Source organism: Ornithodoros turicata, chromosome 3 (genome assembly GCF_037126465.1).
Source record: "Ornithodoros turicata isolate Travis chromosome 3, ASM3712646v1, whole genome shotgun sequence".
In the NCBI taxonomy this organism is placed as follows: Eukaryota; Metazoa; Arthropoda; class Arachnida; order Ixodida; family Argasidae; genus Ornithodoros; species Ornithodoros turicata.
In genome coordinates, this window is record NC_088203.1 from 43271628 (window position 1) to 43289338 (window position 17711).

General features: G+C 44.3%; 2 protein-coding genes and 2 long non-coding RNA genes across 4 annotated transcripts in view; all 4 read right to left on the reverse strand.

Moving 5' to 3' along the window:
* Positions 1 to 17711, reverse strand: part of LOC135386951 (uncharacterized) — a 91242-nt gene that overhangs the window by 32022 nt on the left and 41509 nt on the right. The window lies entirely within an intron of this gene.
* Positions 1739 to 5054, reverse strand: LOC135386949 (uncharacterized). The gene is made up of 9 exons (XM_064616420.1): positions 4869 to 5054; positions 4628 to 4762; positions 4477 to 4557; positions 4291 to 4410; positions 4017 to 4145; positions 3764 to 3856; positions 3475 to 3665; positions 2687 to 2852; positions 1739 to 1880 (listed from the first exon to the last, which is right to left on the reverse strand). The coding sequence occupies exons 4-9, from the start codon at positions 4355 to 4357 to the stop codon at positions 1747 to 1749; spliced, it is 780 nt and encodes a 259-aa protein (XP_064472490.1). The 5' UTR covers positions 4358 to 4410; positions 4477 to 4557; positions 4628 to 4762; positions 4869 to 5054; the 3' UTR covers positions 1739 to 1746.
* On the reverse strand, positions 5143 to 8176 carry LOC135386950 (uncharacterized). Its single transcript, XR_010420732.1, has 3 exons — positions 8096 to 8176; positions 7572 to 7628; positions 5143 to 5321 (listed from the first exon to the last, which is right to left on the reverse strand). It is a non-coding gene; the product is annotated as an uncharacterized LOC135386950 (long non-coding RNA).
* LOC135387663 (uncharacterized) lies at positions 14531 to 16785 on the reverse strand. The gene is made up of 2 exons (XM_064616770.1): positions 16708 to 16785; positions 14531 to 15771 (listed from the first exon to the last, which is right to left on the reverse strand). Exons 1-2 carry the CDS (start codon positions 16766 to 16768, stop codon positions 14531 to 14533), a joined length of 1302 nt encoding a protein of 433 aa, XP_064472840.1. The 5' UTR covers positions 16769 to 16785.

Consider the following 17711-nt stretch of genomic DNA (forward strand, 5'->3'; position numbering starts at 1 on the left):
TCTTTCAGTGTAAAATCACTTTGGTCTACTGTCCACTTCCCCGACAGGAAGGCGACAAAGTTCACGCAAAAACGCGCTCTACGGTGTTTTTGCGATCTTTTCTCACGCGAAAGGGCGGTAGTAGATATCAGCGTATGCCACACAGTTACAGTCCGGTATGTAGACAACGGGTAGAAAAAATGTCGTCCCCGTCACTTGTACGTAGGGCGTATAGGGTTGTCTCAAACTTCGGAGGGAGTGCTCCGTCGTGCGCTCCGATGAGGCACCGTCGTCCGCGCTTAAATTTTTTTCTCGGCATCCGTTCCGATTTGAATATCGAGATTTGTGCCAATGTTCATCACAAAGATATGACTTTCACACAAAAAACATGTAGGAAAATTGAAGGACCTCGACGGACGGGTTTGCCTGAATTGAAATGAAATCACCCCGTCGACGTCACCCAACTCCCAGTCTCAGCCGAAGAGGGAAAAAAAACGTTCCTCTTCTGTTTTCCAAAAGCAAGGATCCAACCGCTGCCACGCTGCAACCAACGTGATGACTCGAGGGACTCTCGAAGTCTTACTAATATGTTTATACGAAGGGTCCGCCCTTGGGTGAGACATAGTGTAAGTGACAGCAACAACAGCACAGCTCTTGAAAGTAAGAACTGTTTAGTCAATATACCACAACTGACTCTAGCTCGACATGGACCCTGGGTGCGCTCCGGACTCACCAATGAATCCTCGCTCCGGCTCTTGCTTGGGTCGTCCACGGCGTCGACTTCTCACAGCCTTCTCTTCGTTTCCCTTTCCTGTGGCAAGCCCACGGTATTGTTGCTGTGAAGTGGGGTCCGGCGTCCGCACGTCGCCAGTCAGGAGTAAGGCTGCGTCCGTTGGTGATATAGCGGTTGAAGATACGGGGCTTCTGCCGTGTCTTCACCAAATCGCTGCGGCTTCCCTCTTTTTGGATTTCCTTGTGTCCTCCGCTTAAAAGGGTGACATTTGGGCCACGACCCTCGCGAGTCTGAAGAGCCCAGTCTAAACGTCTCCAGCTTGTGGACGGCCTAATTTGAATTTGGACCATACCAGGCACCTCCTAAGTGTTCGTCCACTACTCGGTATTTACGGGTAACAGACTAAGCTGTCAACCTGTGCACCTCGCCCCTACCCTGGTGTCAAGTGCCCGCCGTCCGATGTGCCTTTCTATGGCGGCAGCTTCCCAGGGAATACTGTCCCCTATGTATATGCAGTTGCGGCGTCTTCAGCAAAATCTTGTCCTCGTCCAGGTCATCCCGTGCAGAGGGCATTCCTCGCCGCCGCACAGACTTTAATTCGTTTCGACGCTCCACATTGGAGGAATGATGCAAAGCCCAAGCGACATGCCAAATGTAGCCCAATGTTGGTCCAAACTTGGCCAGCCAAAGTGGCCAAACATGAAACAAGTTTGGCTGTACAGCACATTTCCGGTTTGGCGTTGGTTCCTTTGGCCAAAATGGCCAAAGATTGGATTTCATTTGGCTGGCCAACTTTAGCCCAAATGTGGATATTAATCTATATATCCATGTAATTATATATTATACATAGTGCCTGTGTGTCTATGTGTATACAATAGAAAACACTGTGAAGTATGGAACGATCATCATATTTATTGCGTACTTCTCGTGCAGTTAAAAAAAACGCATTCGAAACGTACAGTTTCAAAGAATATAGGAAGTATTGTACTAATAGAAGTAAGAACAAATAGGAGTAAGTTCTAAGAAATAGAATTCTATTCCGCAGTCTCCTTTCGGGTTCGCCGTCGTGACCGTCCACCGTTTCTGTCTGCAGCAAAGTAGAGCCATTTCTTCACCGTCGTCTTAACCGCAGCATCCGTCATGCCCTCAAAGTTTATGCGTACACAACCTGTAAAAGAAGCATCATAAGACATCACACAAGGATCATACCATACTTTCAACGTATTTGGTTGTCTGTTTTTCCCTATATCTAAATGGCATGTAGTCCAAGTGGAAGACGCAAGCATTTACAGATGGGAAGTTTTTAGGAACACCAAATGAGGAAAGCATTATACTAGAAACATGTACTAGAGCGTGTACAGCAGAAGCATGTATTAAAAGTACATCTAGCTGAAACTAGGGTTTAACCATGAGCAGATGTGTCCCCCATGCTAGGAAGATGTCGCTTACTGTGAATGGACACACCAAGTTTGATACTGAAAAGTGGTGCACTGTACTAAACCCTACGCTTAAACACACATTTCAACGAGGTACACCGAAACTTGCATCCACATAATTATTGACACAGTTTTCCAGGCTTTCCATGATCACTGAAAATTAGATTCCCTGATAAATGTTATTTGAGTCAGAACAAAGTAAACTCGAAGGGACTTATCCGTATTCTTAAAGATCTATATATTATTTTTTGAAACAGCAAGCTTCTTGTGTTTCATTTACGAACCTGTGCTACTTTTTCGTCCACACACACTCACATCGTATCGCTCTGCCAAGTCTACTCTGCAATTTTCCCTAACTTTGGGTTTCAGTTGGTTTTTGAGTTCCCCTAGCAATTCCCTGACATTTCTAGTTCAAATAAAATCCCCGGACAATTCCAGGTTTTTTCTGACAGTCAATGCCCTACATGTTGATTACAAACATCATACTGATAACTGTCACCGCATGAAGCAGATAGGAATGTAAGTGTTGCCAGCGTACCAAGGATTAATGTCAGAATATTTTCCAGTTTGGAGAAGCAGTGTTTTTCACCATGTGAGCCCAGCCAACTGCAGTTCATAGACAAGTCATTTGATACTATGCAGCGCAGCAGAGCCCGGACTGCATCTCTTTCGTCGGTGCCTCCTTTTGCAGAAAAGTATCTCATCTGCAATGAATTCACAATGCTAATTAGACAAATGACACTTTTCATGAAATGCAGTACAAGAAAAAGCCAAAGATTTTCCCAGAACCCATCCAACCCCCAAAAATATAGAGGTCAGATAATTGTGGTCCACATCCACATATCTCAAACAGTTGCCCCAAGTATCAGAGCACTGGGAGAATCTGTGACAGGAAGTATCATTTACGCTCCCCTGACTCCAGAAAGCAAGTTCCTTACCCCAAATATGATATATATAGCTGTATATCTATGTGGTGAAAGATTAAAAATGTGACTGACACTAAGTTGTAATGAAGTAAAAGATGAAAAGAGATGCAGACAACAGATTTGAAGGAAGTTGATAAAACCTGCTTACTTAACGATTAAATAAACAAGTTTTGTTAACTTCGCCGCAATCAGTTGTCCGAGTCTTATTATTTCACTCTTCTTCAACTCTGTAGCCGTCTATAGCTCTCGTTGTCTCCCTTTCTGTAACCTATACATATATATGCTTCAAAAGTTAGCGTTGGTGCGTAGCAGAAACTCGAACTTAACCAGCTGTGATTGCTCATGTAAGTAGAGGACACCTACACCCCCTAAACGAAGACCTGCGCTTAACAAAATTTACCATAGATGTCATGTTTCCTTGTTGTCCTAAGAAGTCATCAAATTCCTGGAGCCGTTGGAAAGTTGTGGCGGGTAATTGCGGGCATTCATCAGGGAGCTCCACAAGCGCTCTTCCAAAATGGCAGTTTTTTTTCATGTCACGTAGCTGTACCAAGATTTCTTTGGTGTGCAGAAACGTCTTGCTTTCAAACACTGTAAAAAACACAAGGTCGTAAATTAACTTCGTTCTTCACAGCATAGCTGCTGTCAAGTGCTGAAAAAGAAGTACAAAACTGCACAATCGTGTGCACCTTTGATTCTGGACTCCAGTGCATGGATGGCTTCAAAAATTTTTTGCATCAGTTCCCCACTGTCACTTGCCTCCAATCTATGTTGTGTCCCACCTGTGAAAAAATAACCTTAAGGCCAAGGAAGTGTGGACACAAAATCATTGCTTACAATAACCTGGCAAAGATTTGTTTGTTCAAAGCAATATTTTCAGCATAAATTCATGTTACAACCGTATACAGAAAACAGGATGGTAAGCACGCAAACTTCGGATACCATAGGAATGTCGAAAAGATGGCACTCCGCGGGATGGACCAGCACTACTGGGCCGAGGTTGTGGTAGCGACCTCACTTCATTTGATGCACAAGACAGCGAGCCGTCTGCTCTAGTAGACATCTGTGAGGCTGAGTTCAAAGAGCATAGCACATGGGAATGAACATGGGAATGAAGCACACTTAATGAACATCCATCAACGGGAGGAAGAGCTAATGAACGTCCATCAACAACCATCAACGTCCATAAATCACGAAAAACAAAAAACGTTCTTACCAGGAACTTGTTCTGATGGTTGTTGATGGACGTTCATTAGCTCTTCCTCCCGTTGATGTATGTTCATTAAGTCTGCCTCACTTGTGAACAAATCAAATCGTGCACTTTGGTGCAGGTTACCTGGAGTACAGCAAGATAGGCATTACTTAATGTAAAATAGCTACTCGGTCAGTGTACTGTGCTTACCAGTTCCTTCAGTTTCTGAAAGAGGCTGGGAGCGAGACGATGTGCATGTGATGTGTCTAGAGGTTTCCAAGCGAATGCACTCTACATGAAAAATGGGAAATCTCGTGAGGCTATTGCTCAACAGGTATTTACTTCAGAGAGCAAAGCATACCATGCCCTCTCTTTTCCCTGTGCACAGTTTTGTCCCTGTGGTGCTCCAATAAATTAGGTTGACTGTCTTGAGGAATATTAGGCACAGAAGGTGGGGGAGGAAGCCGAACCTCTTTCACTGTGCGGGAACGTGCAGCTGAATAAAGTACACAATGAAGCGCCATAACGTGTAAGAATATATTTTTTACTACGACTCATAGAAACAATTATGATATTAGTCAGAGTTAACATAAATTTCTCACCTCGCTTTGCGGCTTTTCGTAACAGCTGCCTCTCCTCTTTGGTTTCGGAATCACTTTCGCTGCTAGAAATAATCACGCGCTTCCGTTGTTTCCTTGTTCTCTTACTGTGTTCATCGTTACTCTCAAGGTTTGATGTGTCTTCTGCCTTCTCAAGCTTCTTCAGCGCCTCATCGATATTATCTACAGGACTCAGAAATCATGTGAAAGAAATGCGCATCTGATATGTAAGTTACTGGAATTTAGGTGCAAGCCTTACCTGTGGTACTCAGAATTCGGATTCCATGTATGCTCCATGACGAATCTGGTTTATGATGGATTCTTAGAAGCTTTAACATCTCCAGTTTCGAGGCCTCTGAAGGCCAGTACGAACATAGTCCAGTGGCCGCTTCGAACACCCAGTCTGACGATACCACATAAGTGCTGCGGTCATTCAAGAACTCCACAAGATGGAAACTAAAAATTATGAGAGAGTATGCTTTTACTCTCGATAATACTATTATTAAAAAAAAGAATTTGTATAATCACTTTAGTAGAAACACATTCCCTTCGATAGCTAAAAAGTGTGAAAAAGCAGACTTTACTTTCTAGTACAGAGAAAAATGGAATAAAGGAAAGAAAGCTAGTTTATCACCGTGTGGGAAGCACATGCCCTTTGCCAAGACTTCTGAACAGTGGAGCACCGTAAGCGAATGCTCTGGATCAGAGACAACAAAGACAGAGAGTAAGGAAGATGCACACGGGAACGTGTACAGATCTTCATAGTGCCTGAAAATCCTGCCGACAAATATGGGCTTTTCATTGACCACGGTGATGTTGGACACAGCAAAGATCTTACTTCCACGAAGTAGCAAGTACTTATCTCTTCTTCCAGTACTAACTATTGTTCCGAGGAAGCGTGCCTTTCTGTAATACTGGCTGTAACCCCGAACAAAAGGCCCATTTGCATGGCATGAGTTGGCAATCACATACGAGCCCATGTAACTTTGCTCATCGCAAGCAGCTTGCTTTACTGCTTCAAATTCCGAAATGCGCCTGTAGAGCTGCTCAAGTGGCTTGTTTCCTGACCGTATGTGGCGTTTCAGTACTTGCATGTAGCTTTCAAATGGAAAGCTGCTGAACATATCCAGCGTTCCATGAGATCGACAGTCGTTTGCCAGATGTATTAAAGAATGCACATTGTACACCAAAAACTGCTTGCCATAGAGCGCCATAGACTGTTGAACATAGTATACCAGAAGCTCCTCAGCATACTCAAGATGATGCCTCAGCAGTGGACTCACAAGAACAGCAATGGATGCATGAAGTACGAGGAAATGTTTGTATATATCTGAACGCAAGATGTCCTGCAAGACTAGGGGCCCGCCATAAAGAAGAAAGAAGCGGAATTCCGTAGCTTTCCACCTTTTAATGTCCCTCAGCCCCCTGCATTTTCGAGGAAAGTCAGAAGGGATAAACGATCTAAGCTTTTCAAGAGGTGCAGAAATAGCCGAGATACAACTTGCATGCAACCGGTATCCACTTGAACCATGCAGCCAAGACTCGATCATCTTTTTTGTTACTCCTAGGCACACCAGTTGCATGTAGTCAAGTGGAAATCTTGTGATCATTGGAATCCCTGCTGATACAAGCGGTGATACCCCTGTGTGGTGCTCCGGTTGCTGTTGTGCTGCAAATGATTCGTCTGTACGAAGTGGAGAATTAAGGTCAGGAAAAACCATGCGCCCATGATACTCTCCCTCTGTCTCGCACTTCTCACAACCAAAAGATCCCCCATGACCTTTAATGCACTTGATGTAGGCCCGTGCTGGAGCATCACATATCAGTGCCTTTAAAGATACGTGGGCTATCCTGCCATCATGTTCAAAGCCTGATTGGAGCAAATATTCCAGCTCCTGCACAAACTGAGCTAAGAAGTCTGTCACCGGATGTTTGCCTTCTCCGCAGAACACGCCGACAGGAAAGACAGACGATTTCTTTGGACATGTTCGGTTGTGGAGCAGCCCCAGAATGCACCAAAATCCCGTTGAACTGCTTTTGAAAAGTGGAAGACCGTCTATATTGAATGCCAGCTCCAATGGGCTCTTGTAATCATCGCCACGTGAATCTAACAAAAGTTTCAGATTGTGACCAATGCCAAAATGGACATAGTTACCATTAGGAAAGGGTACAAGAGGAGTCTCATCTGGAGTGGAAAGCAGGGTTCGTGATGTTTTAGGAAGCTCAGGAATGCGGGGCTTAAGAATTTTCAAAAGTGAGTCGATAGAACTGCGAGGGATATTGTTGCTTACTGCCCAGTCCCTTAGCTGTGACAAAATACTGGCATCCACAGAGCCCCCTTCAACTCTTACGGCATCAGATGATGACTCCTCGCTACCGTTTGCATCAAAATCAGTAAAGACACTCTGATGGTGGTCCAAGCTACTGGTGCTAGGAACAAGTACATCATCATCGCTTGTGCAGTGCTGGTGCTCAGGCAGTGGGTCAGTGTGGGCAGAATAGGGTGAGCTAGGTTCAAGTGAAGATATCATGATCATGGTGCTGTATAGAGTGTTCTGCCTTCTGCGTCAAAGTTGACAACAGCACTTCTGTATCTACCTCTTCAACACAAGCCTTTGCCTCTTTAGATACGCGGACCAACTGTTTCCGCCTTAAACATTTCCGACAGCTGCTGGAGTCAGACATTTCTCAGACATTGCTACTGACCTCATTTGAGTTTCAATAGCAATAACCACAATCATTTGGTTGAGTGATTGTGGCCACCTGGAAGGATAATAAACACTTGTAAAGAACATGTACTTTCACAAATGAGAATAAGATAGATTTGACGGCCACGGTACAGCACGGCCACAGCAGAGTAGGTACACCAAACAATATTTAGGGTTCAGATCACAGACAATATATATGCGCTGAGAGAACACATAGGAGAAGAAAACAGCGAATATGTGACCTCAGCACAAAATATTGCAATATATGAGCTGTTGAAAAGACAGGGTTGGGCTTAATTAGACACAAACACACAGAGGAAAGAAACTATCGTAGTATCTGGCTTTTCACAGACTATCACGCATGCCTTGTGCTTATTTGGTACACATAAATACGCTTTACTTAGAGAATAATTTACGAAAAGCTTCAATATATTTAACTTAAATTTCTTTGTGTTCGATAACCATAAGAGTAAATAGCGCGCTTACAGTCTTGTGTACTGCAAGTAATAACATTTATCATACCTCTGAAGGAAGGCAAACTTCCTTTAGCCACCAAAGACTCGTGGGTCCTTTTCGAGAACTGGAGCAGAACGTGAAGACGCCACAAACGCGGCCACGGAAGCACCTAGAAATTTGAAACGTCGCACCAGTAAATAGTCCATCCTTCTAAGTTTCGAAAGTCTGACACTCTATTTGTTCTCGCGAGGCATTATTACGCAATATGACTGTGTAAGCCATAGCACAACAACCCAAAACAGACAGACTTTACTGCGATTTCTAATTTTCAACGCCGATATATAAAGTGTGTTTCATGGTTTCTTACTGATGCGGCTTCCACGGCTACTCAGGAACTACTGTGGGATGACAAAATGCAGTTCAAGATCCACAACGAAAAGCTCGGGACAAGAATGTTGAAATACGTGCACCAACAAGACTACTTTGGAAGTATTCGAAATTTGCTGGAGCATGACGCCATGGGGGCAAACGCCTGCCGTATTGTTGCAACTTTGAAAAATTCGGAACCAACTTGGCCGGGTAAGAAACTAGTGATGCTTACCTGAAACACAGTGTGCAATAGCCGTCAACTTTGTTGACGTCTTTGTGTCTTTGTTGGGTGTTGGGTGTTGGGTCTTTGTTGTGTTTGTTGTCGATAACTCCGATGTAGAAGGACGGAAGCCTGGTTTGTACCTCGCGTCTGTACCTCACCATTTGCACCGGTTTTTTCTTGAATCGCTGGATATGGATACGGATATCAGCCAACACAGCCAATAATAGCCAGGGGACGCGTGGCCGCGATGTCGCTGAAACCGGCTTCGTTTGCGGGAGCAACACACTACCTGAAAGCGGCCTTGCGACGATTCCGCGTGTGAATTTCAAATTTGTTGGTGTTTCATATCTCGTTTTCACAAATACGCAGCGCTAAAGAAGACATCTCGCTGCAAAGGTGTACAATTTATCAATGAAAAAATCGAGCAGCACTGCAGCAGCATCTCATATGCTTTACTATAACGCATAATTCTCCAGCTTGCTATCACCTTCAAAACCTCATGGTGCTAAAATAGGCGTCTGGTATAGGTTTGGCCAGAATGCTTGTACCAGATATGTCGTCCAAGCATGTTACAAACTTTGCTAAGCCACACTTTGGCCGATCTCAAATTTAGCACCGGTGGCCAATGACCCCGGTGGCCAAAGACCTGCCAATCAATCGCCAATGATTGGCCATTGGCCACTGTCTGCTTGGGAGTCGCCTACCGATTTTAGAGATAGCTCCGCCGATGGTCGTTTGTTTTGTGCTGCCGACACGAGTAGGGCCCATTGCAATGCCAGTCCCGCGTTCCAAAAGTGAGCAAGAGCGCTCACTCCTGTTTCTTCAATGCAGAAGTTGGAATGAAAAATATACAAAATGTGGAACGTGTGGAAATATACATAGTGTGACGAAACATCACACTATTTTACGCTGCTCGCTTTTTTAAATAAACATTCTGTGACGAACAAAAAAAAAGAACACCCTGTATAATGTACTCTGTAATTTAAATAAAAGTACATCACTCACCTCCTCCTTCCGCATCAGGCTGCCAACTTGTTCGTTAAAGTACTTGGCTGGAAGTAAGATGAGTCCCATGTTTTGTGCTGAAAAATCAGCTTCAACAGCTTTCACATCGTTGATCAGTGCCACTAGTTCGTGTGAGCTTCGTACGCATGCTTTCCCAAGGCGCAGCGTGTCCACATGTGTACAAAGTAATGAATTGTGGAGTAGGTGGTGGTGGACCTACGCATTGCTGATGAAGGCCCAATAAGGCCGAAACAGCTGTCCAGTGCTGGTGTGGCGACGTTTGGGACTCATAAGCATATGTTCAAAGTGCAGCCAAAGAGCCTATGCTATTTTTTTTTCACTTAATACTTTACTGCCTTCGCACTGGGCTTTCAGAGGTGAGTTTCTCACCCTGACGGGAGGACATCACGTTCCACGTGACCTTCCGACGCCACTCACTCAAACGTCGCCCACCTACGCATTGCTGATGAAGGCCCAATAAGGCCGAAACAGCTGTCCAATGCTGGTGTTGCGACGTTTGGGACTTCTAAAGATATGTTCAACGTGCAGCCAAAGAGCGTATGCTATTTTTTTTCACTGAATACTTTACTGGCTTCGCACTGGGCTTTCAGAGGTGAGTTTCTCACTCTGACGGGAGGACATCACGTTCCACGTGACCTTCCGACGCCACTCGCTCAAACGTCGCCCACCTACGCATTGCTGATGAAGGCCCAATAAGGCCGAAACAGCTGTCCAAATCTTTTTGGCCTTAGTTGCCCTCGCGCCACTAAACTTCCAACTACACACACACAGCTGTCCAATGCTGGTGTGGCGACGTTATGGACTTATAAACATATGTTCAACGTGCAGCCAAAGAGCCTATGCTATTTTTTTTTCACTTAATACTTCACTGGCTTCGCACTGGGCTTTCAGAGGTGAGTTTCTCACCCTGACGGATATATATATATATATATATATATATACACATACGATCCTGACGAAGACAGTGCCACTGTCGAAACGTCGACCATTCTCTTTTTAATCTATGTGTTAAATTGCCAATTAAATAAATTAGTTTTTGTTAACGTTCCTGTAATCTGTAGTCCAGGTCTTATTATTTCACTTTTATTCAACTTCGTAGCCGTCTGATATATTAACCTATTTGTTCTATATATATATATATATATAATGCTTTTCTATGAACATGCAAGTCATTTATGGAAATGCAAATATGAGGAAAGACAAAAAGTTTCATGCCTCCCGCTTTCAGTGGCGACATCCAGGTCTTTGTGATTTAAGGAATGCTTTCCTAGTCCATCACAGGAAGTGTAAAACGTTTGCGAACAGTTACATTTTTTTTATTTAGATACAAGGACAGTGAGATCACAGCCCTTTTAGATAGTGAGATTCCATAGCCAGAGTGATGTCGACCAATTGTTCTGCCAAGAGAGTAAATGTTGCCTGGGCAGCGGCGAAGTTTTAACTCACGTTCTAAGCACAAACAGCATACATCTGAGCATTCGTTATCGTAATAGCTCCTTGTAAGATTGGCTGTCTCTAAGCATTGTTGCAGCTGGCGTGTTTCATTTCGTGTTAGGGTAACACGAGAACACTTCGGTTTACCGTTTTCACTCCAAATGCGTACCACAAGCAAGTCAGAAGGGCACGAATGTACATAAACATATTTTTCCAGTTCAGCTTCTTTGCTGCAATTGCCCTGATGAAGCTGAAGGGAAGGGGATGGAAGTGTCGTTAGCTAGATGATCACTACAACAAGCAAAAACGTCTGCCACGCAAGGGAGAAGAGAACACAGAAACATCCTTCCATGTCTGTTCACTCACAATGAAATGAAAGGGCTTAGTACAAATGTACATCTTTATTTCCCTGATACACGAGCCATGATTATTTTTTGATGGTCCATTGTGCACCAGTCGATGTTTGAAGAAGTCAAGTGTTAGATTGCTGATGTAGCCTGTTAAGTAGTGCCAACCTTCAGACTCGGCTTGTTCCATGAAACATAGACTCTCGACAGCAAGATGCATATCATATGCTGTCGTCGCATATGTCACCTCGTCAGCATATGTCAAAATTTCGTCCACGTAACGTGACCATTCAGCAAGTAAGGCGAAAGGCGATTCCGAGGCAAACGTACAGGCGGTGTGAACTCTGGCATACATTGTTTTTGCAGTTTTCCAAGTAACCCTGTCAGGTTGATCTGGCAGCGCTTGAAACAACACCATGTCCGTCACAATTTTAAAAGCTTCCACGAGCGAAGTTTTGCCTACTTGTGTTAACCCACATTCCAATATCTCCTTGTAGGAGGCGTGCTTCAGACGACACACAGGCTGCATCCGAAATTCGTGTGTGTAACCTCTTCTCCATCTGCCACACACATCTCTACCTAGCACAGGCTGCTCTTCATCTGATCTGATGATGACGACCACGCGCCACCAAGCTGAGGATCAACCTCAGGCCATGTTGTGTCGCCGGCGGCTGACTTGTCTGGACTGGTCATTACAAACCAAGGTAATTTTCTACAATCCACTTCTTGTCCAGACTGTCAGTGAACTGAACCAAGTACTGAAGCTTCCCAGTTGGAAAAACAAAGTGGAATCTGAAGTGGTTTAAACAGGATCCACTTAAAGGCTAAAGTGGTTTAAACAGGATCCACTTAAAGGCTAAAGTGGTTTAAACAGGATCCACTTAAAGGCTAAAGTGGTTTAAACAGGATCTACTTGGAGGCCAAAGTGGTCTAGGACAGATCCACTTAGAGGCTAAAGTGGTCAGGGAGGGATCCACTTAGAGGCTAAAGTGGTCAAGCAAAGATCCACTTAGAGGCCAAAGTGGCCAAGGAGGGATCCACTTTGGGGCCAAAGTGGCCAAGGAGGGATCCACTTAGAGACCAAAGTGGTCAAGCAAAGATGCACTTTAGGGCCAAAGTGGCCAAGAAGGGATCCGCTTAGAGGCCAAAGTGGTCAAGCAAAGATCCACTTTGAGGCCAAAGTGGCCAAGGAGGGATCCACTTAAGGCCAAAATGGTTCAGGATATATCCATTTTGAGGCCGAAGTGGTGAAGCACTGATCTACTTAGAGGCCAAGAAGGTCAAGAACGGATCCACTTAGGGGCCAAAGTGGTCAGAAATGGACCAACTTTGAGGCTAGAATGGTTTACGTTGGAAGACTGAGGGGCGGAGGTGGATCAGTACAAATCATCGGGAGACTAAAGTAGTTAAGAACGTGACTATTTAGTGAAAGTGGTTAGCCAAATTCAGTGTGAACTCAACTGGATCAGGGAACTGTGTCAGAAGAACCTGCAGTATCAGCTACTATGCTGCAAGGGGTGCTCAACTGAAATGGCCAGAGCTTGTTTGCACATTTCTTAAGGCGATGTCAGTGGCTTTAACATTGAAGGACCTTCTACTAGATAGAACTGTTACAAATGAAGAAAAAGAAAACATAATTGAAAGGCAAAAAAGATTGGTGAAGCTACATTATCTTTTGAACATTTTGCAAGAAGCAGTCACAACCTCCAGCACAGAACAGCCTGCTCCATTCTACGTGGACAGACTGGGGGAGGAATTGAAACCATGAAATTGTCACACTGCCTGCCCTTTAGTCCTTATATTGGATACCAAAGGTGGCCCACTAAGCGGTGTACCAGGTGACATACGTGGATTTTCAGGGCAGCCGACCAGGAACTTCATTGCCTGGAGGCACCTCACCACCGCCATAACAAACTAGGGGAGATGACCTCAGGAATGTCAATACATCTCTTCACCTGGATCACCTAGGTGACAGCAAAAGTTATAAAAAATAAGGGGAAAAAAGTATCAGCTGCCCAAAAGAAAATAAACTTCCACGGTTACAGAACGTGCAACACGATTAGCTTTGGACAGAGCAGTTCAGGTCTCGTCAACAATACTTGCTTTATTGCACAAAAACACACATCATAAATTCCACAATCAGTGATGGATACAACAGCATCACTTGTCAGTAACATGGTTATTATTTGTGCATTATTATCACCCTAATTTTATTGCAAGTGTACTCTTGGGCCGTAAAACTTCTTTGCTGCACTTGGGGCTTGAAGCCACACTAACCATAGGCTGCATACACAGGCCATCATATCACAGTTTTATCTGAGAACTAATAAATAAATGCTACAGTGATTAAGAATTCTAGAATACTTTTCATCATGATAATGTTGTGCATTTTTAACTGCAAGGCAGACTTGCTAGCAGTAGGTTCACACGATCAGAAATCCTCTCTCTCAACAGTCTACTACTTTCTACTCTACTCTTGTCTACTCTCAACTACTTTCACTCCTCAAACCACATTAGTAACTATCCACATGCCAGAAGCAAAAATAAAAAAAAGGCAAGTACATATATATATATATATATATTTCTCAGGTCAGCACACTTTCCTGACATATGACAACACATAGATCTACACAATGTATATGAATGTTCAGATCATGATAAAAGGTAACACATAATTGGCATAATATTCCCTTTGTGCACCGGCCGATGGCGCCAGCAACTTGGGGGCGGGGTACAGGTTGCTTAAACACGTAGTCTTCCATAAGGGACGATAAATACAGGGTGTCATGTGATGAGCCTTCATCGCACGTTAAAGAAGCCTCAGGTGGGCAAAAGGAATCCACAGACCGACCGCTGTGGCATCGCTCATGATCTCAGTTGTCTCGCGACGTTAACCCCCAATTATCATTTTATTATCCCTTTGTGCAACATCGCACTGGCCAACTGTAGGAGCGGATGTTGTGAAAAGTGGGTAGATGGTGGACTGCTCATATGTTTATTACTCATTGCAGTAACGTGTGCAGGAAAATTTATGCCGATCGTGTGTTAGCCTTGTGTTTGATGCACAACATGCGACGTCACATCATTTGCTTGACTGATGGTTCATCTAACACATAAATCCACAATCAGTGAGCCTTGATTGGTACTCATGTACATACAAGGCTTTGCACGACTGGTCAGTTCTAGAAGCTTGCGTTCAGGTAGCCTTCTGCAATATTTTATGTGGGTCACACATGGAAACCTATCAACAGCATACTCCTCCATGATGACATAGACTTTGCTACCACCCTCACTGGCAGTAACTGAAATTACATTCTCAATTCTCGCGTACACTCCATCCTGCTCAAATACCGTTGAGTCAGTTTTCGTGGGAACAGTGTACTTTGTACTATGGAGGGTGACCTTGCCAATGAACACTCGAACATATTCTACGACATCCTCGCAATGTGGTAGGAGCCTTTGAACAAGCGACCTTACAGCATCAGATGGAGGGTGGCCAGTTCCCAGGGCCACAGGAGCATTTGAAACATTGGCACGCTCTTGTCGAAAGACACCTCCAGCATCTGGAGCAGCTCTCCCCTGTAGGACTTGAAGATTGCTCTGCAATAGCACTCTTGATAAAATTTGTAAAGGGACACCCTTATACGACTTTACGTGCTTCAGGAGCTTGCCCATATTATTTTCAAACACAAAGCAGGAATGTGTCCACAAGGGTCCCAGCAGGACAGCAGCCTTAGGGAGATGCAATAGCGTGTGTACGTTTGAAGACATCTGGCCCTTGCCATACAGCACCTCGGTGTGTAAAACAAACTCCGTGAGTTTTTCTGTGCTTTCATCAATGTCTGTTTTGGATACTTCTTTCTTGAGAAGGAGGTGCACGCCGTGTACTAAAAGCCCAAAATGCTTGAAGTGTTCGTTTGACAATACACCACGCAGGCACGGCAGACTATAGCAGAGGAGCCAATGCTCCCATTCTGCTGCCTTCCAGTGCTTCCTTGCCTTTAGTGACCTTGGGAGTCTAGAAAACAGCAGTGGGGGCTTGATGCTGCATAGTCTGTCATCCACGGTCGTTAAGTCACAAGGAGACCCAATATAGTAGTTCGTTCCAGTGCTGGTGAGCCACAACTCTGTCATCTGCCGTGCCACTCCCAGCAGCACACAATGCATATAGTCCGGAGTGAAACTCCAGACAATATCAAACCCTGGGAGGTTCAGTACAGGAGAAGGGCCTTTGACACCACGTACAGGCGTACCCTGAGATGCTGCCTCGGTCATGTCTGCAATCATGTCAGCAGCAGTCCTGTCATCTGCTGGATCAGCAGTGGTTGTGTATTTGACAACACCTGCAGGAGGAAGCAGGAAGACATTAAGCTTCAGAGTAATGACCAGGCAGCAGATTTAAATGCACTATAAATTGGGTTGAAAATGCAGCACCCACAACGACGTGTATTTATTCTCGTGGCATTACTCCGCCTTTTTTAGCTACCATCAGAATAACATATAAGTAATGTAACTGGGAATGCCCAGGGACAAGCACATCACTCACTCAGGCTGCAGCAAAGGACTGTCCCACTGCTGCCATACGAGTGATATTGTAGGAACCAGTAATCTTGTTTGCTGCAATTTACATTGAAGTAAACCACAATGCATGCATAACGCTCAGAGTTCATCACTGTATGAATCATTGATGCTTGTAAAATGCTTGTCTTTCTTTTTTTTTTTTTTTACTTTTACCAGTGAACCAACTTCTGTTCTCGGAGAATCCTGACTTATGATCTTTTGTCCTCTGGCATTTCTAAGTCATTCTGTAAAGTTCAGAGGTGCACCAAGACAAACTCCGATGAACTCGGACCACAAGCAGTATACTCTTGCTGTCACAAATCACTCTTTTGGCTGTTTTACGACAGCCACACAAGTATAACCTGCCCCACAGATGGTGTCACCAATCGGTGTCACGCTACTCCTTGAGACCACGGTATGGGGATAATATCAGTGGAAAATAGTAATCAGAGCAGCCTGACAGTGCCCATGAGAGCAAGAAAAATCAAGCAAATGCCATGTATTATTAGCATGAAATGATGGTAATACATTCATGTTTGTTATCTACATGACACATGCAAGCTTGAATGGGCTGATGCTGCAGGTCCACGCTACCAAAACCATATGGTTTTATTTGTTAATTTCTATAATTTCTATAAACTGATAAATATTAATCTAGGAAATGCACGATGTTATATGAAGGCCCCTATTTTCGTGCATGTGCAAGCCAGTTCTCTTACCATCCACTGCTTCTCCACTATGAAAGCACCATCCGCAGCCGTAGTAACTGTTGAATTGCATGATGTTTTGTACTGCAGCCCGGGCAGGGGCATCCGCAACGCAGCACATGCAGAAAACCTGTTGAAGATGGTACGACCTTTTTCAATATCCATTCACTAATGAACATCGGAAGTAATCTGTGGCACGCATCAGATTGCAAATGTGGAACAGTTATCGAAATGCAGCTTACCTTAGACTTGAAAGAAGTATTTCTCGCAGTCCACTGGACACCAGTTTCAGCAAGGTGTTTCATTTGCTTTACAAATGCTTCTAACAGCAAGGCCATTCTAGGGTGACCTCTTCCACACCACAATGCAGGCACAATAATATTGCTCCAGCGTAAAGCTGGTGGCAGTTCATTGATGACAAGCTGTAGTGGCCACATGCTGTAGGTGGACGATTCAAAAACGGGACTACCATCAAGGTTCATTGTCACGGTGATGTCGTACTGGCTGCACTTCAGCGTGCTTCGTTGACTTTTGTAAAGGGAGCCATCGGTTATATCCTTGAGCACATTAGACGTCCCCGTCCTGTGTTCTCCTGAGACCCTTTCTAGAGCATTTGCGAGCTCTTCACTTATGGCGGTGTTAGACAGCAATGTCTTCAACTGTATGTGTACAGGCAGAGTTATAAAAAAGGTGCCCTGGTTTTGTAACTGTTTCCCACTGTACATTTTGATACAAACTGGGCACTGCAACTTTATGTTCATGCGTGCCTTTGCCGTGCCTGAGCACTTTCCTAGCACTCCAAAACACTGCGGACAGCAAAAATGGAAAGTCATCATTTTGAATGAGATCCCAGAAAACTTCTTGAACATGTGTTTAGTTTCTGGCAAGACGTCTTCCCCAAGCACCTTGTTTGTCAGTTTCAGCAGGTCCTCAACTGCAGTCCAAGAAAGACTGTGTTTTGCTGCATAGTCCATAACGAGAACCAGTACGTCTCCTTGGGAGAGCGATCCATTATT

Excerpts from the sequence above, each read along its gene's own strand:
- LOC135387663 (XM_064616770.1), bottom strand. The coding sequence starts at position 16,768 with ATGCAATTCAACAGTTACTACGGCTGCGGATGGTGCTTTCATAGTGGA. Across the intron at positions 15,772-16,707 it reads TAGTGGAGAAGCAGTGGATG|GTGTTGTCAAATACACAACC; the intron begins GTAAGAGAACTG and ends TTCCTCCTGCAG.
- LOC135386949 (XM_064616420.1), bottom strand. The coding sequence starts at position 4,357 with ATGAACATACATCAACGGGAGGAAGAGCTAATGAACGTCCATCAACAA. Across the intron at positions 4,146-4,290 it reads ACCATCAGAACAAGTTCCTG|CCTCACAGATGTCTACTAGA; the intron begins GTAAGAACGTTT and ends CTTTGAACTCAG. Across the intron at positions 2,853-3,474 it reads AAGGAAACATGACATCTATG|ATGAGATACTTTTCTGCAAA; the intron begins GTAAATTTTGTT and ends AATTCATTGCAG.